General features: G+C 46.9%; 1 protein-coding gene across 1 annotated transcript; it reads right to left on the reverse strand.

Annotated features, from left to right (window-relative positions):
• Positions 1–22954: 22954 nt before the first annotated feature.
• On the reverse strand, positions 22955–23359 carry LOC147990337 (uncharacterized). The gene has a single exon (XM_087526749.1). The coding sequence runs from the start codon at positions 23357–23359 to the stop codon at positions 22955–22957; it is 405 nt and encodes a 134-aa protein (XP_087382875.1).
• Positions 23360–24920: the final 1561 nt, after the last annotated feature.

The raw sequence follows: 24920 nt of genomic DNA on the forward strand, positions 1-24920 counted from the left end.
ATCCTCGATGGCAACAATACAATATGTGTCGTTTCCCTTTCTATCACTGGGATCGAGCACCGCAAGATTGAACCCAAAGCTAATCACTTCTCCCATTGCAAGAAAGATCAATCTAGTAGGCCAAACCAAACTGATAATTTGAAGAGACTTGCAAAGATAACCAATCATACATAAAATAATTCAGAGAAGATTCAAATATTGTTCATAGATAATCTTGATCATAAACCCACAATTTATCGGATCTCGACAAACACACCACAAAAAGAGTTACATTGAATAGGTCTCCAAGAAGATCGAGTAGAACTTTGTATTGAGATCCAAAGAGAGAGAAGAAGCCATCTAGCTAATAACTATGGACCCGAAGGTCTGAGATAAACTACTCACACATCATAGGAGGGGCCATGGAGTTGATGTAGAGGCCCTCTGTGATCAATGCCCCCTCCGACGGAGCTCCGGAAAATGCCCCAAGATGGGATCTCTTGGGTACAGAAGGTTGCGGCGGTGGAATTAGGTTTTCTTGGTGCTCCCTGATGTTTTCAGTGTACATAGGTATAGATAGGAGGAAGAAGTAGGTCGGTGGAGCCACGAGGGGCCCACAAGGGTGGAGGGCGCGCCCAGGGGGTAGGCACGCCCCCTGCCTCGTGGCCGCCTTGTTGGTTGCTTGACGTCCACTCCAAATCCTCTGGATCACATTTGTTCCAAAAATCACGCTCCTGAAGGTTTCATTCCGTTTGGACTCCGTTTGATATTCTTTTTCTGCGAAACACTGAAATAGGCAAAAAAATAGCAATTTGGGCTGGGCCTTCGGTTAATAGGTTAGTCCAAAAAATAATATAAAAGTGTATAAATAAGCCCATTAAACATCCAAAACAGAATATATAATAGCATGGAGCAATCAAAAATTATAGATATGTTGGAGACGTATCAATCACATTGACAAGCTTGATGTTCTTGTCCACCATGCTCCTGATGTGCGTCTGGAGTGCTGTCAGCTTGTCCAACGAAGACCAGTCCAGGCCCTTCTCTAGCCAGGAGGTGAGCCGCATCGGGGCACCGAACTGGAATTCGGGAGCCGCGGCCCAGGTGGCGTCGCGAGGCTCTGTGACATAAAACCATTGCTGTTGCCACCCTTTCACGGTCTCCATGAAGGCACCTTTGGGCCATGAGACGTTGGGCATCTTGCTCACCATGGCGCCTCCGCACTCTTGTGTTGACCACCCACCACCTTCGGCTTCACATTAAAGATCTTTAACCACAATCCGAAGTGGGGTGGGATGCGGAGGAAGGCCTCGCACATGACAATGAATGCCGAGATGTTGAGGAAGGAGTTGGGGGCCAGATCATGGAAATCCAGCCTGTAGTACAACATGAGTCCATGGACGAATGGGTGGAGAGGGAATCCCAATCCCCGGACGAAGTGGGGGATGAATACCACCCTCTCATGGGGCTCTGGGGTGGGGATGATTTGCCCCTTTGCTGGAAGCTGGTGGGCGATTTCCTTGGCTAAATACCCAGCCTCCGGAGCTTGGTGATGTCCTTCTCCTACATGGAGGAGACTGAGGGAGTCCTGGATTAGGGGGTGTCCAGATGGCCGGACTATACCTTCAGCCGGACTCCTGGACTATGAAGATACAAGATTGAAGACTTCGTCCCGTGTCCGGAAGGGACTTTCCTTGGCGTGGAAGGCAAGCTTGGCGATACGGATATGTAGATCTCCTACCATTGTAACCGACTTTGTGTAACCCTAACCCTCTCCAGTGTCTATATAAACCAGAGGGTTTTAGTCTGTAGGACAACATACAGAACAACAATCATACCATAGGCTAGCTTCTAGGGTTTAGCCTCTCTGATCTCGTGGTAGATCTACTCTTGTACTACCCATATCATCAATATTAATCAAGCAGGACGTAGGGTTTTACCTCCATCAAGAGGGCCCGAACCTGGGTAAAACTTCGTGTCCCTTGCCTCCTGTTACCATCCGGCCTAGACACACAGTTCGGGACCCCCTACCCAAGATCCGCCGGTTTTGACACCGACATTGGTGCTTTCATTGAGAGTTCCTCTGTGTCGTCACTGTTAGGCTTGATGGCTCCTACGATCATCAATAGCGATGCAGTCCAGGGTGAGACCTTCCTCCCCGGACAGATCTTCGTCTTCGGCAGCTTCGCACTGCGGGCCAATTCACTTGGCCATCTAGAGCAGATCGAAAGCTATGCCCTTGGCCGTCAGGTCAGATTTGGAAGTTTAAACTACACGACTGACATCCGCGGGGATTTGATCTTCGACGGATTCGAGTCACTGCCGAGCGCGCCGCACTGTCACGACGATCATGATCTAGCTCTACCGCCGAACAGTGCCCTGGAGGCCGCACCCGCATCGGCTTCGACCCTTAATTCGGAGCCAACCGCACCGATCGAGGATGGGTGGTTGGACGCCGCCTCGGGGGCTGTGATCCCAACGGCGGTCGAGCCAAACACCAGCCCCGCACTCCACGAGACTCGTGACTCCAAGGAGCCGGAGTCCTCCCCGGACTCCGAACCCTCCGCGCCCCTGCCGATCATGGAGTTTTCTGCCGCAGACATCTTTCAGCACTTGCCTTTCGGCGATATTCTGAAGACACTAAAGTCTCTCTCTCTTTATCAGGAGAGCCCTGGCCGGACTACGGTCAGCAAGGTTGGGATACAGACGATGAAGAAATTCAAAGCCCACCCACCACCCACTTTGTAGCCACTGTCGACGATTTAACCGACATGCTCGACTTCGACTCCGAAGACATCGGCGGTATGGACGCCGATGAAGGAGACGATGAAGAACCAGCGCCTATTGGGCCCTCGAAAGCCACCTCGTCATATGACGTATACATGGTGGACGCACCAATAGATGACGACGAGGAGCGGAAGGACGCACCGAAGGCTTGTTCCCTTGAGAAGCAGTCAAAGCAGCGACGCAAGTGCCGCCCCAAATCCCGCCTCGACAGAAATAACTATCACACAGACCCAACGCTGGAGCAGGGCGAACCGCTGCCGGACAACGGCAATCCGGATAATCAAACCGAACAAACAAATTCTATCAAGGATAATAGTCCGGACGACACAACGCCGGACAGGCACCTGGAGCAGCAGAATGCCCGTAAAAGGCTTGTTGCCACCACGAGGAGTCTTAAAAAGCAGAAGCAAAGGCTCAAGGCTGCGCAAGACACACTCCAAATCAGATGGAGTAAAATACTCAACACAGCAGCGAGGAGGCCTGAATTCGATGAGGAGGCCTCAGACCCCCCACAACCAAATATCAAAGCAGCCACCTTGCCGGATAGACGACCCTTCTGCCAACACAGAGCGGCGTACTACGCCACTCACAATACAACATGCGACCCATGTGAGGGCTCGCACCCAAAGGACGGCGCAACAAGATCCATCTATGGACCACACAAGCACGCCCCAGCATACAATGCAACACAACAAACATCCGAACAATGTGGTACACCCAGCTACAGGGGTGCGGCACACCCCCTATGTTTCACCGATGAGGTGCTGGACCATGAATTTCCAGAGGGATTCAAACCCGTAAACATAGAGACATACGACGGAACAACAGACCCTGGGGTCTGGATTGAGGACTACATCCTTCATATCTATATGGCTCGAGGAGATGATCTCCACGCCATCAAGTACTTACCCCTCAAGCTCAAAGGGCCAGCTCGTCACTGGCTTAAAGGCCTCCCCGAAAGCTACATTGGAAGTTGGGAAGAGCTTGAAGACGCCTTTCAGGCAAATTTTCAAGGGACTTATGTCCGACCTCTGGATGCGGACAATTTGAGTCATATAACTCAACAGCCCGGAGAGGCAGCCCGAAAGCTTTGGAACAGGTTTCTTACTAAAAAGAACCAGATTGTCGACTGTCCGGACGCCGAAGCCTTGGCAGCTTTTAAGCATAGCGTCCGTGACGAATGGCTCGCCAGATACCTCGGCCAAAATAAGCCGAGAACGATGGCCGCATTAACAAGCCTCATGACCCGCTTTTGCGCAGGTGAGGACAGCTGGTTAGCCAGATGGAGCACCAGCGACCCCAGTACATCCGAAGTTAGAGATGGAAACGGGAAATCACGGCGCAACAACAATAACAAACGCCGGAATAAAGAAGACAACACGAAGGGCACGACAGTAAACACCGGATTCAAAAGCTCTCGGCCAAGTCAACAAAAGCCGCCCTCTAAAGGCACCAGGGATGAACTGTCCAGCCTCAACAAAATTCTGGACCAAGTATGTCAGATCCATAGTACCCCTGGTAAACCTGATAATCATACCCACAGAGAATGTTGGGTCTTCAAGAAGTCCGGCAAGCTCAACGCCGTACACAAGGGGGAGGATACACCAAGTGCAGACGAGGACAAGCCTCCCAAGCAAGACACTGGGGAACAAAAGAAATTTCCACTAGAAGTCAAAACAGTAAACGTGTTACACGTGATCAAGGGAAAAAACAACGCGGCACTCCCAGGAAAATATACCCAAGTGCCTGTCACCGCGAAGTCCTGCCACTGGTCGTCCCAACTGATCACTTTCGACCATCGCGATTACTCAGCAAGTATGCGACGCGCAGGAGGGGCTGCCCTGGTATTAGACCCAGTAATTGGCGGATATCACTTCACACGATTCTTGATGGACGGTGGCAGCAATCTAAACCTAATCTATCAGGATACAATCCGCGGGATGGGGTTAGACCCAACAAAAATTCGCCATAGCAATACTACCTTTAAAGTAGTAACGCCAGGACCAGGGGCTCGTTGTACGGGCTCCCTCCTACTACAAGTTATATTCGGCTCCCTTGATAACTTCCATCGCGAGCATTTAACCTTCCACATCGCTCCGTTCCAAAGTGGCTATCAAGCACTGCTCGGACGCGAAGCTTTCACTCACTTTATTGCAATACCACACTATGCCTCCCTCACACTCAAGATGACCGGTCCACGTGGCATCATTTCAGTGAACGAAAATATCAAGCGATCTCTACGCGCCGAAGAGAGTGCGGCTGCCTTGGCAGCCGCACACTAAAGGCGCCCGGACCAACGAAAGCATCCAATAGGTCGTCAAGACCTCAGACACAATTAATCAAGTCCGGCGCCGCTATTTATACCGAATAAGTGGTCACACCCCTATTTGTCAATACAAGGGGCTCAACGCGCGCAGATAAGCGGCAATTTTTTCTCATCTTGAATTATACATGGTTTCTTTAAAAACTATCTTTTTGTACGACAACTTTTTCACCTAAATTCCTCTCTTTTACAGACGATCATCGTGCTACACTCGTCCAGGATACGGCACAACGGAGACACAGGCGCAGACGTGCAGCAGGGACCCGCTCCAAGGATTCTTTTTAGATTAAGAACCTGCGTAAACCTTTTTTACTGTCTCTTGTTGATACATATCCACCGTTTAGAAGGATGCTGACGTCTTGGCATGTGGCCATGCCAGAACAATGCACGTACCTGGACACAAGGGACTTCTTACAAAGGCCATTATTTAGGCCCCGTTTATACCACAAAGACCGAATACCTTAGGGAGTGTTCGGCGTCGCGAGTTTGGCCTTATATGCATCAGCTCCGAATCATTGTCTTTGGTCAAATGTTGGGTTTGCCCGGCTCCTGTGTTTTGGTACCTTACGTTCCGCTTTACCGGCTAAGGTAGCACCAGGAGAACTACTGCGATTGTGCCCTGGTTCATCCGGACGAGCACCTCAGTAGAGAAAGCCGAAAACTGACTGTCATGATATAGCGTGAGACTGGTCAACCACTCGATGACCTGTTGGAGTGTTAGAATTCCTCCGCCTTAACGAAGGGCCGTTTTTCGGCCAGGCATGTATGCACCCCGGGATCGGGAGAGTGCGGAGCCACCAGGGGCTATCTAGTAGCCCCACTGTCAAACTCCTATGGCTAAGTGAAAGTTCTAAAGCATTATAGTCCGGTTGCCTCGCTCGCTCCGCTATCACCTCCTTAATAGGACCAAGACGTTGGGTTAAGTGTGAACGCGTGTTTTTTGCGAGCACCTCCGCATTATATGTGTGGGGGTTGAAGCCGATGGCTGCAATATTTCAGGTTATACACATGTATACATAAACGGCCGCCCAGGAGGCATCATATTACTTTCAGGCAAAAGTATAAAAATAGCCTTATAAAAAATTTATAAAAGCATTTCGCTTACAATGAGATTACATATCACTCAAACATAATATTTTTTGAGCACTGGGTCTCTATCAAACGAGCACCCTCTAGAACTTCTTCAAAGTAGTGCTCAGCAGCCATTCGGCCTATGGACGAATCCCACGCTGCAACAGTGGTAGCATCCATCTCCGCCCAGTATGCTTTAACACGGGCAAAGGCCATCCGTGAGCCCTCTATGCACGCCGACCTCTTCATCGCATCAATGCGCGGCACCACGTCAAGGAGCTGCTGCACCAAGCTGAAATAGCTGTTTGGTTTTGGCCTTTCCGGCCATAGCTGATCCACAACGGACCTCATGGCGAGTCCGGACAACCTATTCAGTTTGGCCCATTCGGCTAATTGGTCAGTCAATGAAAGCGGACGCTCGGGAGAATGGAATTGTGTCCAAAACAGCTGGTCCACTTCATGGTCCGTCTGACCCTGGAAGTACTTGGCCGCATCGGTAGGGCTCGCCGCCAAATCCATATACACATCCTCCGAACTCCACAGCCAATCCAGAGAGGCATACCGTGGGTCTCCGAACTTCCTCCGCAACATAAAGGATTTCCCAGCTACAATATCCCCGGCTTCCCGCAGCTCCTCCTTCTTCGCCCTCATAGCAGAGCGGATGTCTTTTCTCGTCGCAGCAGCCTTCTCAAGGTACGATGCCTTTGCTAGGTTTTCCTTTTCAAGAACCTGGCAACGGTCAGCGGCGGCCTTTAATTCTATGGCCATCTTGGCCATCTTATCTCGGCTCTCGCCATGCGCGGACTTCTCGGTTTTCAACTCTTCGGCCGCCTTCAAAGCAGCCGCATTACCAAACCTCGCTTGTTCCTTGGCTCGGGCAAGTTCTGCTCGCAAGGCTTCAACAATGGCAGCTCCATCTGCAGTCACAACATATTAAAGATACTGGCATCATGCTGCTCTTACTATGTGGCGTTTACCAGATAATGACACTTACCCCGTGCCTCGTCAAGCCTTTTGTTAACAAGCTTGATGTCGGCGTCTATCGCATCCAACTGCCGTTTTAAATCGGCAAACTCGCTAGTCCGGCTAGCCACCGGAGCTTCCATCACCTGCACATAGAGGCCGTATGGCTATTACCTGGGAATATGATCCTCTGTTCGTTGTCGTTTCTGACGACAACCAGAGTCTCAGGGGCTACTATCTACACAGGGCACACCTAGCATGTGCAGGACTATCATACATTATTTTACGTACCTCAAAGCCTGTTAGTAGACTCATAAAAGCTTCATGTAATCCGCTTTCGGCGGACTAGATTATCTCCATCATCGTATTCATCAGCACACGGTGTTCATCTGAGATGGCCACTCGCCCCACCAACTCCCTCAGAACATCCGATCGCACACCAGACGGTGCCGGACTCTTTTTTCCGCTCTCTTCGGGAGCCGGACATGGGGACCTTCGGGGGTCAATGGGATTACCTTCTGGCCTTACCGGACTCGGAGAGGCCCTCCGCGACGACACTTCGGGGTCGCCCGCTTCCGGAGCGGAGGAGTCCGGAGGAGGCGTTTCGCTCTCCATCATCTCTGGAAGAAGATCCCCCGAAGACGAGCTCATTTGAGAGGGGCTAAGGCCCGAACTGCAAAGATATATGCGGTGGTTATTTTCTCAGAAGAAAAAGATGGCATACCTGTACTATTAAAGTATTTCGGGTCACTTACGACTCGCTGGAGAATTGATCCCCCCGCGGACTTTGTGCGGCAAAAGCACCCCCCAAGGTAGGACCCTCTGTGGGAGACTTCTTCTCCCGTTTGGAAGCTTCGGCGTCCGAATCCCCGGGCGTAGTCCTTTTCCTCCTCCGGTCGTCTTCCTTCATGGAGACGCTCGCTCCCTCGGTTAGAACGGGCAGCGTTGGGGGCCCACGTCCGCCTGTATTATCCTCCCCAGTATCTTCCTTCAAGGGCTCCGGGTAGGGTGCGACCTGGAGCATCTTTTCCAATACCGGATTGTCCAAACCCTCAGGGAGGGGTGCCGAACACCGAATCAACTTCACCTTTGTTAGCCAGTCCTGGTCAAAAAGCAAACTCTCAGAAATAACTTCGTAACAAATGAGAGATAGTGTGTTTGGCCGGAAGATTCCTTACCTGTTCGGCGGCGCGGTTACTGCTCAGGCCCACGTCCTCGGTGATTTCCGGACACTCTACCTGAGGTCCGAAGAAGAACTTGTACATCTCCTCGTGCGTCAGGCCGAGGAATTTTGGATGACACGCGGTCCCTCGGGATTGAACTCCCACAAGCGAAGGGGCCGGCGTTTGCAAGGCTGGACTTGACGAACCAACATAACTTGTATTACCGCAACCAAACTAAAATCTCCATTGAAGAGATCTCGAATGCGGCTTTGCAGTATAGGCACGTCCTTGGCTGGACCCCGGCTCAGACCTCTGCTGATCCATGACATCAGTTGTGGTGGAGGTCCCGAGCGGAAAACAGGGGCGGCCGCCCACTTGGCACTTCTAGGAGCCGTGATGTAGAACCACTCCTGTTGCCACAATTTAGACACCTCTGGAATGGAACCTTTGGGCCATGGAGCTCCCGTCATCTTGCATATTGAGGCACCTCCACACGCTGCATGTTGCCCCTCGATCATCTTCGGCTTTACTTCAAAGGTCTTGAGCCACAAGCCAAAGTGAGGGGTAACCCAGAGGAAGGCCTCACACACGGCAATAAATGTCGTGATATGAAGAAAGGAGTTCGGAGCTAGATCATGGAAGTCTAGCCCGTAATAAAACATCAAACCCCTGACGAAAGGATCCAAAGCAAGGCCTAGACCTCGGAGGAAGTGGGAGACGAACATGACACTCTCGTTGGGTTTGGGGGAGGGGACGGCCTGCCCTTGGGCAGGAAGCCAATGCACAACCTCGGCGGTCAGATATCTAGCCTCCCTCAACTTTTTGATGTCTTCTTCCGTGACGGAGGAAGGCACCCATCGGCCTTGAAGGCTAGATCCGGACACGATTGAAGGTTCGGAGCACCTGACTTGAACTTTGGGTGTTTGAGCTTGAGGTGGGAGAAGGATTCAATTGAGCACGAGAGGAAAAAATAAAAGCCTTGTCCCTTTATAAAGAGGGTGAATATCAAGTGTCCTCTCCGTGGCCATTTGGACTTGCCTATAGTCTAGGAGTCCTAGAAGCGGTTGGGTTACCCACGCCCGTATTGATGAGAATCCCGGAATAAGGGGACACGATCTCTACTTTAACAAGACGTGCCAAGGAAACCGCCTCGCATGACGCGCTAAGGTGGGATAATAAAACGATTCGAATAAAGGCTTGGCCGTGGTGCGGTGTCACACTACGGAATACGTCAGCAGATTAGATTTGTGTAAATGTTATTCTCTCTATGGCCATATGTGGAAACTTATTTTGCAGAGGCGGACACTATCTTTATGTTCAAAATCTTGTTTGAAGTACTTGGAGGAGGAACCCGCCTTGCAATGCTGAAGACAATCTGCACGCCGGACTCGTCGTCATTGAAGCCTGGTTCAGGGGCTACTGAGGGAGTCCTGGATTAGGGGGTGTCCGGATGGCCGGACTATACCTTCAGCCGGACTCCTGGACTATGAAGATACAAGATTGAAGACTTCGTCCCGTGTCTAGAAGGGACTTTCCTTGGCGTGGAAGGCAAGCTTGGCGATACGGATATGTAGATCTCCTACCATTGTAACTGACTTTGTGTAATCCTAACCCTCTCTAGTGTCTATATAAACCGGAGGGTTTTAGTCCGTAGGACAACATACAGAACAACAATCATACCATAGGCTAGCTTCTAGGGTTTAGCCTCTCCGATCTCGTGGTAGATCTACTCTTGTACTACCCATATCATCAATATTAATCAAGCAGGACGTAGGGTTTTACCTCCATCAAGAGGGCCCGAACCTGGGTAAAACTTCGTGTCCCTTGCCTCCTGTTACCATCCGGCCTAGACGCACAATTCGGGACCCCCTACCCGAGATCCGCCGGTTTTGACACCAACAGAGACCATCCACTTGCCCTGCGCTCCAGATTCGGACATGGCTGAAGTGCTTTTTTGAGGTGGAAAGGATAGAATCTTGGGCACTGGAGCTTGAGAATGGATGGGCAGAGACAAAGAAGGCGTGGGTGAAAAGGTGAAATCCTTATCCCATTATAAAGGCTGCGAATATCAAGCGCCTCCCCACTCGCCTTAAAACTCGCCTATTCCTCAAGGGCCATGCAGACGGCGCGGTTGGATTGCCCACGCCCGTATTGATGAGAATCCCGCAATAAGGGGACATGATCTCTGCTTCAACAAGACGTGCCAATAAAACCGCATCTTGAAACTTGGAGCGGGGGGCTAAAAACGGTTTGAAATAATGACCGGGCAGTGACGTGATGTCATGCTGCAAAAGATGTCAATAGATTGGGCTCGTGAAATATTGTGCTCTCTGCGGTTGTGTTTGGTATTTGCTTTGTAGAGCCAGACATGTTTTCTGTGTTCGAAAGCTGCTTTGGAGTATTCGGAGGAGAAACCCGCCTTGCAATGCCGAAGACAATCTGCGTGCCGGACACATCATCATTGAGGCCTGGTTCAGGGGCTACCGAGGGAGTCCTGGATTAAGGGGCCCTCAGGTGTCCGGACAATGTAACATGGGCCGGACTAATGGGTTATGAAGATACAAGACAAAAGACTTCCTCCCATGTCCGGATGGGACTCTCCTTTGCATGGATGGCAAGCTTGGCGTCTGGATGTATTATTTCCTTTCTCTGTAACCGACTTTGTACAACCCTAGGCCCCTCTGGTGTCTATATAAACCAGAGGGTTTAGTCCGTAGAGGCAATCACAATCATACAGGCTAGACTTCTAGGGTTTAGCCACAACGATCTCATGGTAGATCAACTCTTGTAACCCTCATACTCATCAATATCAATCAAGCAGGACGTAGGGTATTACCTCCACCAAGAGGGCCCGAACCTGGGTAAAACATTGTGTCCCATGCCTCCTGTTACCATCGACCTTAGACGCATAGTTCGGGACCCCCTACCCAATATCCGTCGGTTTTGACACCGTCAGGGGGCACCGCTAGAACACACACCAACAATTATTAGCCGTGTGCGGCGTACCCCTCCACAGTTTACGCCTCTGGTCATATCTTCATAGTGCTTAGGCGAAGCCCTGCGTGGATCACTTCACGATCACCGTCACCACGCCGTCGTGCTAACGGAACTCTCCCTCGACACTTTGTTGGATCAAGAGTTCGAGGGACGTCATAGAGCTGAACTTGTGCAGAACTCGGAGGTGCCGTGCATTCGGTGCTTGATCGGTCGGAACAAGAAGAAGTTCGACTACATCAACCGCGTTGTCAAACGCTTCCGCTTTCGGTCTACGAGGGTACATGGAAACACTCTCCCTCTCTCGTTGCTATGCATCTCCTAGATAGATCTTGCGTGAGCGTAGGATTTTTTTTAAATTGCATGCTACGTTCCCCAACAGTGGCATCCGAGCTAGGTCTATGCGTAGATGATATGCATGAGTAGAACACAAAGAGTTGTGGCCGGTGATTGTCATACTGCTTACCACCAATGTCTTATTTTGATTCAGCGGTATTGTTGGATGAAGCGGCCCGGGCCAACCTTACATGACCACGTTCATGAGACCGGTTCCACCGATAGACATGCAACTAGTTTTGCATCAAGGTGGCTGGCGGGTGTCTATTTATCCAACTTTAGTTGAATCGAATTTGACTGCGACTGGTCCTTGTTGAAGGTTAAAACAGGAAACTTGATAAATCACCGTTGTGGTTTTGATGTGTAGGTAAGAATGTTCTTGCTAGAAGCCCGTAGCAGCCACGTTAAACTTGCAACAACAAAGTAGAGGACGTCTAACTTATTTTTGCAGGGCATGTTGTGATGTGATATGGTCAAGACATGATGTGATATACGTTATTGTATGAGATGATCATGTTTTGTAGAAGTCACTGGCAATCGGCATGAGCCTTATGGTTGTCTCTTTATTATATAAAATGCAAACGCCATGTAATTGCTTTACTTTGTCACTATGTGTTAGCGATAGTTGTAGAAGCAATAGTTGGCGAGACGACCACGATGCTACGATGGTGTCAAGGTGTCAAGCCAGTGACGATGGAGATCATGACGGTGCTTTGGAGATGGAGATCAAAGACACAAGATGATGATGGCCATATCATGTCACATATTTTGATTGCATGTGATGTTTATCTTTTATGCATCTTATTTTGCTTAGTACGGCGGTAGCATTATAAGATTATCCCTCACTAAAATTTCAAGCTATAAGTGTTCTCCCTGAGTATGCACCGTTGCGACAGTTCGTCATGTTGAGACACCATGTGATGAACGGGTGTGATAGGCTCTATGTTCACATACAACGGGTGCAAGACAGTTTTGCACATGCGGAATACTCGGGTTAAAGTTGACGAGCCTAGCATGTACAAACATGGCCTCGGAACACTAGAGACCGAAAGGTCGAACGTGAATCATATAGTAGATATGATCAACATAGAGATGTTCACCATTGAAGACTACTCCATCTCACGTGATGATCGGACATGGTTTTGTTGATTTGGATCACGTATCATTTAGATGACTTGAGGGATGTCTATCTAAGTGGGAGTTCTTAAGTAATTTGATTAATTGAACTTAATTTATCATGAACTTAGTCCTGATAGTATTTCCATATCTATGTTGTAGATCAATAGCTCACGTTGTAGCTCCCCTATGTTTTTGATATGTTCCTAGAGAAAACTTAGTTGAAAGATGATAGTAGCAATGATGCGGACTGGGTCCGTGATCTGAGGATTATGCTCGTTGCTGCACAGAAGAATTATGTCCTTGATGCACCGCTAGGTGACAGACCTATTGCAGGAGCAGATGCAGACGTTATGAATGTTTGACAAGCTCAGTATGATGACTACTTGATAGTTTAGTGCACCATGCTTTACGGCTTAGAACCGGGACTTCAAAAACATTTTGAATGCCACGAAGCATATGAGATGTTCCAAGATCTAAAATAGGTATTTCAGACTCATGCCCGTGTCAAGAGGTATGAGACCTCTGGCAAAGTACTTTGCCTATAAGATGGAGGAGAACTCAACCAGTGAGCATGTGCTCAGAATGTCTAGGTACTACAATCACTTGAATCAAGCGGGAGTTAATCTTCCAGATAAGATAGTGCTTGACAGAGTTCTCTAGTCACTATCACCAAGCTACTAGAACTTCATGATGAACTATAATGTCCAAGGGATAACGGAAAAGATTCCCGATCTCTTCGCAGTGCTGAAATCGGCAAAGGTAGAAATCAAGAAAGAGCATGAAGTGTTGATGGTCAACAAGACCACTAGTTTGAAGAAAAAGGGCGAAGTAAAAGAAAGGGAACTTCAAGAAGAATGACAAGCAAGTTGCCACTCCCATGAAGAAGCCCAAAGCTAGACCTAAGTCTGAAACTAAGTGCTTCTACTGCAAAGGAAATGGTCACTGGAAGTGGAACTACCCCAAATACTTGGCGGATAAGAAGGATGGCAAAGTGAACAAAGGTATATTTGATATACATGTTACTGATGTGTACTTTACTAGTGTTCATAGTAACCCCAGGGTATTTGATACCGGTTGATTAGTAACTTAAAACAGGAGTTGCAAAATGAACAGTGACTAGTTAAGGGCGAGGTGACGATGTGTTTTGGAAGTGATTCCAAGGTTGATAAGATCACTATCGCACACTCCCTTTACGTTCGGGATTAGTGTTGGATGTAAATAAATGTTATTTGGTGTTTGCGTTGAGCATGACTATGATTGGATCATGTTTATTGTGATATGGTTATTCATTAAGTCAGAGAATAATTGTTGTTCTGTTTACATGAATAAAACCTTCTATGGTCATACACACAATGTAAATGCTTTATTGAATCTCGATCGTAGTGATACACATATTCATGATATTGATGCCAAAAGATGCAAAGTTGATAATAATTGTGCAACCTATTTGTGGCACTACCGTTTAGGTCATATTGGTTTACATCGCATGAAGAAACTCCATGCAGATGGGCTTTTGGAATCACTTGATTATGAGTCATTTGATGCCTGCGAACCATGCCTCATGACCAAGATGACTAAAAGTCCGTTCTCCAGAACAATGGAGCGAGCTACTGATTTATTGGAAATAATACATACCAATGTATGCGGTCCGATGAGTGTTGAGGCTCGCGGTGGGTATCATTATTTTCTGACTTTCAGAAATGATTGAGTAGATATGGGTATATCTACTTAATGAAACACAAGTCTGAAACATTTGAAAAGTTCAAAGAATTTCAGAGTGAAGTGGGGAATCATCGTAACAAGAAAATAAAGTACCTATGATCTGATCGCGAAGGCGAATATTTGAGTTACGAGTTTGGCCTTCATTTAAAACAATATGGAATAGTTTCACAACTCACGCCACCTGGAACACCACAACGCATTGGTGTGTCCGAACATCGTAACCGTACTTTATTAGATATGGTGCGATCTATGATGTCTCTTACCGATTTACCACTATCATTTTGGGGTTATGCATTAGAGACAACTACATTCACGTTAAATAGGGCACCGTCTAAATCCGTTGAGACAACACCGTATGAACTATGGTTTGGCAAGAAACCTAAGCTGTCGTTTCTTAAAGTTTGGGGTTGTGAAACTTATGTTAAAAGGCTTCAGCCTAATAAGCTCAAACCGAAATCGGAGAAGTGCATCTTCATAGGATACCCTAAGGAAACAATTGGGTACACCTTTTACCACAGATCCGAAGGCAAGATCTTTGTTGCTAAGAATTGATCCTTTCTAGAGAAGGAGTTTCTCTCAAAAGAAGTGAGTGGGAGGAAAGTAGAACTTGATGAGGTAATTATACCTTCTCTCGAATTTGAAAGTAGCACATCAGTGAAATCAATTCCCCTGATGCCTACACCAACTAGAGAGGAAGCTAATGATGATTATCATGAAACTTCGGATCAAATTACTACTGGACCTCGTAGGTCGAACAGAGCATGTTCCGCACCAGAGTGGTACGGTAATCCTGTCCTGGAAGTCATGTTATTAGACCATGGGGGACCTATGAACTATGAATAAGCTATGATGAGCCCAGATTCTAATAGATGGCTTGAGGCCATGAAATCTGAGATAGGATCCATGTATGAGAACGAAGTGTGGACTTTGGTGGACTTGCCCAATGATCGGTAAGCCATTGAGAATAAATGGATCTTCAAGAGGAAGACGGACACTGATGGTAGTGTTACTATCTACAAAGCTCGACTTGTCGCAAAAGGTTTTCGACAAGTTCAAGGTGTTGACTATGATGAGATTTTCTCACTCATAGCGATGCTTAAGTCTATACGAATCATGTTAGCAATTGCCGCATTTTATGAAATCCGGCAAATGGATGTCAAAACTGCATTCCTTAATGGATTTCGTAAAGAATAGCTGTATATGATGCAACCAAAAGGTTTTGTCAATCCTGAAGGTGCTAATAAAGTGTGCAAACTCTAGCGGTCCATCTACGGACTGGTGCAAGCATTTCGGAGTTGGAATATATGCTTTGATAAGGTGATCAAAGCATATGGTTTTATACAGACTTGAAGTGAAGCCTGTATTTACAAGAAAGTGAGTAGGAGCTCTGTAGCATTTCTAATATTATATGTGGATGACATATTGTTGATTAGAAATGATATAGAATTTCTGGATAGCATAAAGGATATTTGAATAAGAATTTTTCAATGAAAAACCTCGGTGAAGCTGCTTACATATTGGGCATCAAGATCTATAGAGATAGATCAAGACGCTTGATAAGACTTTCGATGAGTACATACCTTGACAATATTTTGAAGGAGTTCAAAATGGACCAGTCAAATAAGGAGTTCTTGCCTGTATTGTAAGGTGTGAAGTAGAGTAAAGACTCAAACCCGACCACGGCAGAAGATAAAGATAGAATGAAAGTCATTCCCTATGCCTTAAGCATAGGTTCTATAAACTATGCCATGTTGTGTACTAAACCTATTGTGTACCCCGCCATGAGTTTGGCAAGGGGGTACAATAGTAATCCAGGACAAGATAACTAGACATCGGTCAAAATTATCCTTAGTTACCTTAAAGAGGACTAAGGAAATGTTTCTTAGTTATGGAGGTGATAAAGAGTTCGTCGTAAAGAGTTATGTCGATGCAAGCATTGACACCGATCTAGATGACTCTACGTCTCAATCTAGATATGTATTGAATGTAGGAGCAATTAGCTAGAGTAGCTCCATGCAGAGCATTGTAGACATAGAAATTTGCAAAATACATACGGATCTGAATGTGGCAGACCCGCTGACTAAACTTCTCTCACAAGCAAAACATGATCACACCTTAGTACTCTTTGGGTGTTAATCACATAGCGATGTAACTAGATTATAGACTCTATTAAACCCTTTGGGTGTCGGTCACATGGCGATGTGAACTATGGGTGTTAATCACATAAAGATGTGAACTATTGGTGTTAAATCACATGGCGATGTGAACTAGATTATTGACTCTAGTGCAAGTGGGAGACTGAAGGAAATATGCCCTAGAGGCAATAATAAAGTTGTTATTTTATATTTCCTTATATCACGATAAATGTTTATTATTCATGCTAGAATTGTATTAACCGGAAACTTGATAGATGTGTGGATACATAGACAAAACACCGTGTCCCTAGTAAGCCTCTACTAGACTAGCTCGTTAATCAAAGATGGTTAAGTTTCCTAACCATAGACATGTGTTGTCATTTGATGAATGGGATCACATCATTAGGAGAATGATGTGATGGACAAGACCTATCCGTTAGCTTAGCATATTGATCGTTCAGTTTTATTGCTATTGCTTTCTTCATGTCAAATACATATTCATTCGACTATGAGATTATGCAACTCTCAGATACCAGAGGAATACCTTGTGTGCTATCAAACATCACAATGTAACTAGGTGATTATAAATATACTCTACAGGTATCTCCGAAGGTGTTTGTTGGGTTGACATAGATCGAGATTAGGATTTTTCACTCCAAGTATCGGAGAGGTATCTCTGGGCCCTCTCGGTAATGCACATCATAAGAAGCCTTGCAAGCAAAGTGACTAATGAGTTAGTTACAAGATGATGTATTACAGAACGAGTAAGGTGATTTGCTGGTAACGAGATTGAACTAGGTATGTGGATACCGACGATCGAATCTCGAGCAAGTAACATACCGATGATAAAGGGAATAACGTATGTTATCATAACGGTTCAACTGATAAAGATCTTTGTAGAATATCTAGGAGCCAATATGAGCATCCAGGTTCCGCTATTGGTTATTGACCGAGAGGTGCCTCGGTCATGTCTACATAGTTCTTGAACCCGTAGGGTCCACATGCTTAACGTTCGATGACGATTTAGTATTGTATGAGTTATGTGATTTGTTGACCGAATGTTGTTTAGTGTCCCGGATGAGATAACGGACATGACGAGGAGTCTCGAAATGGTCGAGAGGTAAAGATTGATATATACTACGATGGTATTCGGACACTAGAAGTGTTCCAGAGGGTATCGGGTACTTATTAGGTCATGGGAAGGTGTTTCACGTACCCCCAGCAATCCTATGGGCCATATGGGCTTTCTAAAGGAACACACCATCCCACAAGGGGTTGGTGTGCCCTATAACACCATAGGAGGAGAAGAAGGAAATGGAGGAAGGGAAAGGAAAGTATGGATTAGGATTCCCACTTCCTTCCCTCACCCCCTCTTTCCTTAACCTTCATGCATACATGGAAAGGGGGAGGCCGAATTGGGAGGACCCCAAGTAGGATTGCTCCTACTTGGGGCGCCCCCTTGGCTGCCTCTCCTCCCCTCCAACCTATATATATGTGGGGGGCACCGCTAGAACACACACCAACAATTATTAGCCGTGTGCGGCGTCCCCCTCCACAGTTTACGCCTCTGGTCATATCTTCGTAGTGCTTAGGCGAAGCCCTGCACAGATCACTTCACCATCACCATCACCACGCCGTCGTGCTGACGGAACTCTCCCTCGACAATTTGCTGGATCAAGAGTTCAAGGGACATCATCGAGCTGAACGTGTGCGGAACTCGGAGGTGTCGTGCATTCGGTGCTTGATCAGTCAGAACGAGAAGAAGTTTGACTACATCAACCACATTGTCAAACACTTCCGCTTTCGGTCTACGAGGGTACATGGACACACTCTCCCCCTCTTGTTGCTATGCATCTCCTAGATAGATCTTGCATGAGCGTAGGAATTTTTTTTAAATTGCATGCTACGTTCCCCAACATAATTCAAATCATATTACATTGGTCTAGGTAGCGAGATGTTCGGGATAATCTAAACCCTGTTTTCATATGTATAATTTTTGGCCGAATTGGGACAAGTTTTGGTATCAGCTTCTTGCAGAATCGGAGATTCTCTCAACAAGCCTCGTGGTTCTGAGAGGGAACGTGTCACCTTTGTGTGCGAAATGATACGTTGCCTCCCCCTGATTTTGTTTACAGAGGCAACATAGAACTATATGAGTTCCCTATTAAATTTTGGAATTATTCCGAGTTTGTTAGGCCTTTTTTATACACTATAAAAACATGCCCGTGCGCTGCAATGGGAGGAAAAACATCTTTCATACACACATCCGACAACATCAGCAAACAATATTCTTTAAAAAATCTTTTTTGACACAATTTCAAACAATATGAAAATCAACTTTAAGCCTCTGGTTTACATAAAACTCGTATCAACAGTTTAATGTGCATCATCGTATAGGGGTTGGTAGTGCATTGTGCAAAACAAAGAAGATGATTATTTACCTATTTTAACCTTTAGGATATGGTAGTTGATAGGAATCAACATCCCCTATAGTGCCAATAATAGATTATGTGAGAGCATCAAACTGTCATATCTACTAAATTTGAATAGGGTAGAAAACATATATAATAGACATTTATTAAATGCCCCACATAGAGAAGATATTAATTAAGTTTACATTTTGTTAAAATTTGAAATTATTTTGGGTTCATTTGGCCTTTTTTATATATTAATTGAGTTATTGGACATTTAATGTGCATAATTCAAATTTGAACTCCAAGCACATGCTCTAGTGCACAAAAATTGGTTGAAAAATCACATGTGTGTCCTTGGGTGAATTTCTAGGTCATCATGCAAGAAATGGCAATGAAATTCAAACATCTAGGCGTCGTGACTCGACCGAGAACATTGAGAAACTTGGTTGTTAAATTCCTGTAAATCCAAAACTCGCCTGGAAATCATGGAACTTGGCATGGTGTCATGTCATGGCACTAACATGTTGTGGTAAAAAACTTGGCCAAATTGGAACAAGTCTTGGTACAAGCTTCTTGCGAACCGGAGCTTCTCTCAAGAAGGCTCGTGGTTTTGAGAAGGAATGTGCACCTTTGTGTGCAAAGCGATATACGCTGCCCCCCCCCCAATTTTCTTTATAGAGGCAACATAGAACCATATGAGTGTCGTGTTAAATTTTGGGATTAGTACGAGTTCGTTTGCTCCTTTTTATACATTAATTGAGTTTTTGGTCATTTAATGTGCATAATTCAATTTTGAGCTACAAGCACATGCTCTAGTGCACCAAAGTTGGTTGAAAAATAACATGTGTTTCCTCGGGTGAATTTGTAGGTCCCATGCAAGAAATGGGAATGAAATTCAAACATCTGGGCATCGTGGCTCGGCAGAGAACATTGAGAAACTTGGTTTTAAAATTCTTGTAAATCCAAAACACGCCTGAAAATCATGAAACTTGGCATGGTGTCATGTCATGGTACTAACATGTTGTGGTAAAAAATTTGGCCGAATTGGAAAATTCTTGGTATAAGCTTCTTGCAAACTGTAGCTTCTCTCAACAATGCTCATGGTTCTGAGAGGGAACATGTCACCTTTGTGTACGAAATGATATACACTGCCCCCCTTGATTTTCTTTACAGAGGCGACATAGAACTATATGAGTGTCGTGTTAAATTTTGGAATTATTCCGGGTTCGTTTGGCCTTTTTTATACATTAATTGAGTTTTTGGTCATTTAATGTACCTAATTCAAATTTGAACTACAAGCACATGCTCCAGTGCACCAAAGTTGGTTGAGAAATTACATGTGTGTCCTCGGGTAAATTTCTAGGTCCCATGCAAGAAATGGGAATGAAATTCAAACATTTGGGCGTCGTGGCTTGGCTGGAAACATTGAGAAACTTGGTTTTTTAATTCCTATAAATCCAAAACACGCATGAAAATCATGAAACTTGGCTTGGTGTCAGGACTTGGCACCAACATGTTGCGGTAATTTTCTGTCCGATTTGCGAAGGCGCACACATTAACAATCAACAAAGTCATTTTGGAACAAGTGCTGTCATGTTACAATCAAAAACACAGGTATTATTGAAACCGTGGGCGTTCCATACACCATTTACATGCGCCCAAACGTCCCCTTTTTTGTTAGCTAGGAGGCGTCGTGCAGGGTAGCTATTTGAGTACGGGAGGCATGGGATCAGACCCTTGCGCGTGCTTATCAGGAGAAGAGCCCTTTGACCTCCATCTGCCGCCCACCTCTCTCCCAAGGTCTCCATTAATGGCGTACGAGCCCCTGTTTAATGGCGTGGATATCTCTCACTCGACTGAGATTTAAAAGAGAAAAAAATCTGAAAAGAGAATTTTGCACGGATCTTGATGTAAGATCCGACTGACCTATATAGCATCTACGACTTATAGCAAGAGTGATGAATATATAAGGACGACGACAGTGGATAATAATTGTCTTACATAATTAGGAAGATAATTAAAAAAGCCACATGCGGCTACGCCCAAAATACACAAGGGCAAAAGAAGAAGGAAGACGCATACAACGATCTGGCTCGCTGATCTCGACTTTCTTGATGCGCTGCAGGTCACAGAGACTAGTTCTCACGGCAAGCGGCGATGATCTCTTTCATCAGTTTCATGTCCTTAATATGCTGCTTGGTAGCATCCATGGATTCCTTCACCTGCCTTTCGTGCTCGATGCAGAGCATGGCATTCCTGTCCATAAGTTTCTTGACGATGACTCCCGTCCTCTTCAACAAGGCAGCGGTCTCCTCCGCCTCCTTCGCCCCTCTGGCCCGGAGCTTCGCATTGCCCTCCCATAGTTGTCGGATGATGCTGGTAGCCTATTCAAACAAGGCTTTCATGTCATCCCGCAACCTCTCCCAGCCAGAGATCTGATCCACCTGGCTATGGACGATCGCATGCATGCACCTGTAAGAGTCGCCGCTTGCCTGCGAGACATTTTCCCAGGCCGCCGCGGAGCGGGAGGACATCTCTACTGCATTCACAATGCAGTAGGACCAGTCTGCTGCGTCGATAGCATGGTGGGACCTCCGTGTTGCTTCGGCGGAGCGGCGGGACCTCTGTGCTGCTACTTCCATGTGGCAGGACATGTCGGCTGCTTTCGCGGCGAGGCGGGACATCTCTCGTGCTTCCGCTTCCATGGTCGCCTTTCCCTGGTGGTAATCTCTCGACCCAGAACTCACGCTGGCCATGGCAGATGCAAGGGAAGGATGCTGAATGACTTGTTTGTTTTTGTGGATGAGGAGTTGAGGAGGAATGTGTTGTCATCTTGGCATAGTAGTATTTATAACCGAGTACTGATACACTCCTAAGTGGGAAACCTTTTAGGTTGTGGTCGGTGTGAACAAGTTTGCAATTAAATATAGCTAGCGTGGTAGTAATTTGGAATGTGACGAGACGCAAGCTCAAAATTTATTGACGGTTCTAGTTTCGAAGTGCATCACTATTCCAGGATGGCGTAACGTGGGCACATGTTATCAGCCATGGTGTAGCATATGCCATGGTATTTCTTTTTCTACTGCCGTCTACGTGCAATAACTGGCACCGTCAGATACATATCTTACGGTTATTGGGGTGTTCGACAGGAATAGCCTCGTGGCGAGCTATAGACTAGTCTTTATTTCACACGCATTACATCAACACATATCATCTCTCTCCCTCTTTCCCACGCACACACCTAGTCTCTCGGGACTTCTCGCACACACCATCTCTAGCTCCCTAGGTCGATGCCACCCACATACACTTGTACTCTAAGTTTAGTATGTTATACAGGAAGAGAAGAGGTGCATGCACGCACTCGTCCTCTCTCACACACGCATATGTATCTACGAGTTGTAGTGTTCTCAACCATCCGATTGTCTCTATCATAGGTTTTCTGTTGCTCCTTAGCCTTGAGATTGAGAAGTTTAAAATGTAGAGGCTAAGCTGGAGGCACGAGGTTTTGGTTAATGTGCGGGCCACACATGGCACCAACACGACACGAGCTTCGTCTACCTGGTGCGCAGTCGGGTGAGTTGTCCAAGTATAGACACAACCAAGCCCTCCTTGGTATCTGCGCCTCGACTTATGAGCAGAGAAATTAGGATCGGATGGAGTACTACTAGTAGTAGTACTACTTTGATGTGTCGCATCAACTCGCACAAGTATGCAGCACTTCCTAAACAAACAAGCATATAAGCTATTATACTTCTTACCCAAAGGATCTTTATATCCAACAGACACAAAATATCCGTTCGACTGTTGGAAATTACTTTAACTGTTGATCTGATGTCAAAGTAATTGTTGCATCACCACCAAAACCCACCATCTCTTAAGCTAAAGTAGACCGAGCTAACCCCTATATTAGCATACTAATAAGATAAACAGAAGGAATTGTAGAATCATTTAGGAGGTCAGCTTGTCAATCTGAATGTGGAGGGACACCGTCCTCGACAACCCAGCCCCAGCCAATAGCTTGGATGGAACTGTGAAGACGGCCAGCTCCTGCACGGCGACGTCGTCAGGATCCTTGCTGCTTGTCACCTCCATTTCCACCTTGACGGCGTTGGTCCTGCCTTTGGGCTCCCCCGGCGGGCCGTTCGCCCATAGCTTGGCCGGGTAGTGCGATAGTGGGGACGCCCCCACTCTGATGCAGATGATCGACACGGCGATAGGCGCTCCGATGTCGAGCATGCCGCCGGCCAAGAAAAATGCGCGGTCGTCCTCCTCCGTGAACAACAAGAGTCGTGGCTCCGACAGTGGTACTTGCAGCTGGAGCACCTTGCCGTACTCGATCCTGTGCATGGGCATGGGATGCATGGTGCTGATGTGGTGGGAGAGCGCTGGCGGCGGCCTTCGTAGCCGCCAACGGGCACTGGGCATTTGTAGGGCATGAGCGGACACACGCTCTGGTGATCGGCGAGCTTGTGGTAAGTGACGTAGAGCCCACAACCTTCATGCGGGCACTCCACCCTCACCGAGGAGAGGACGGCGTCCATTGCCATGTTCTACACGTCGAAGCCACCGCCATGCTCGCACTTCTGGCACTACCGCTGGTTCCAGGGGCGCTCACTGCGGCAGTCCGTGCAGGCCAGGTGCCCTCCCTTGCACTGCACAAATCAATCGAACATCACATCAATCAAGAAACCTGCACCTTGCTCGATCAGCCGAATGGACAAGGTGTATTCGAACCTCATACACTGGAGGCTTAAAGGGGCGGAGGCACAAGGGGCAGTGGAGCAAGGTGAGGTCCATAGAGACCATAGAGAGCTCCATCGTCGGGTCCTGATCCGTTGGCATGATCTCGCCCTCCTCGTGCACAACCATCTCTCGCTTTAGGGCTCGATCATTACAAAGTTTTACCGTCACATATTCGTACTACTTCAAGGTACATTAAATCAACACATGCAAGTATCAAAAGGAGAGTCATGGCATGCATGCACGCTTTGTAATTAATGCATCGGTAAATGCAAATTATTGAAATATATCGAGTGCACTGCATTGATGTGTCGCGTCAACTCATACAGCAAGGAGAAGTTTGATTACAACACCCTCTCCCTCGCCCATGAGCATGGTGGCTCGCAGGACTAGGAGAAGCTTTCGCTACACGCTCTCCCTCCTGCACGCGGTGGACATGCAGCAGTTCATTCGGTGTCAGATGGCCACAAGCATACTGTAGAACTCCACTACAGTAGTACCATCATTGTTGGACTTCCCAAAGAGGCGAAGAGCCAAGCGCAACCCGAACGCTCGTGTGGCAGTTTCATGTGTAGAGTAGTCTAGGATAGCGTGTACGGTGCCTCTAAGCTTAAAATCGTTGGGGTCGGCTCCATGCTATGAGGACTTCTCGAAGCATTTTTTGATTAAAATAATCTTCTGTCCCTACCTGTCATCCTGGTGATTGTAGTTTGCACGCTCATTTGTTCAAGACAGGAATGTATATTTTAATTTGTGGTGGGGGTAAATGTTAGAGGTTGCAGCAAATATATTGTACACTGCGGGTCTTTCAGCCAAGTTTGGAGGCATGCATGTGGGGCCAGTGCTATGATGTGTCGCGTCAACTCGTACAATGAGGAGAAGCTTGATTTTACTACTACACGCCTTCTCCCTCGTCCATGCACACGGTGGCTCACAGATGAGGACATGCTTTTTCTTTCTACAACAAGCTATCCCTCCTACACGCGGTGGATGGACATGAAGCAGTTAATTCAATATTATAGAAGTAGTAACATCATTGTTCGTCTTCTCGAAGAGGCAAAGAGCGAAGTGCAACCCAAACGTGGTAGTTGCGAATGCTCGCGTGACAGTCTTTGTGTAGGGGTGGGGCGTGGTGTGGAGCCTTGGAGCATGCATATAGCCAAGCTCTTGCATG

Source organism: Triticum urartu, chromosome 1A (assembly GCF_056163025.1).
Source record: "Triticum urartu cultivar PI428250 chromosome 1A, HENAU_Tu73, whole genome shotgun sequence".
In the NCBI taxonomy this organism is placed as follows: domain Eukaryota; kingdom Viridiplantae; phylum Streptophyta; class Magnoliopsida; order Poales; family Poaceae; genus Triticum; species Triticum urartu.

Excerpts from the sequence above, each read along its gene's own strand:
- LOC147990337 (XM_087526749.1), bottom strand. The coding sequence starts at position 23,359 with ATGCCCATGCACAGGATCGAGTACGGCAAGGTGCTCCAGCTGCAAGTA.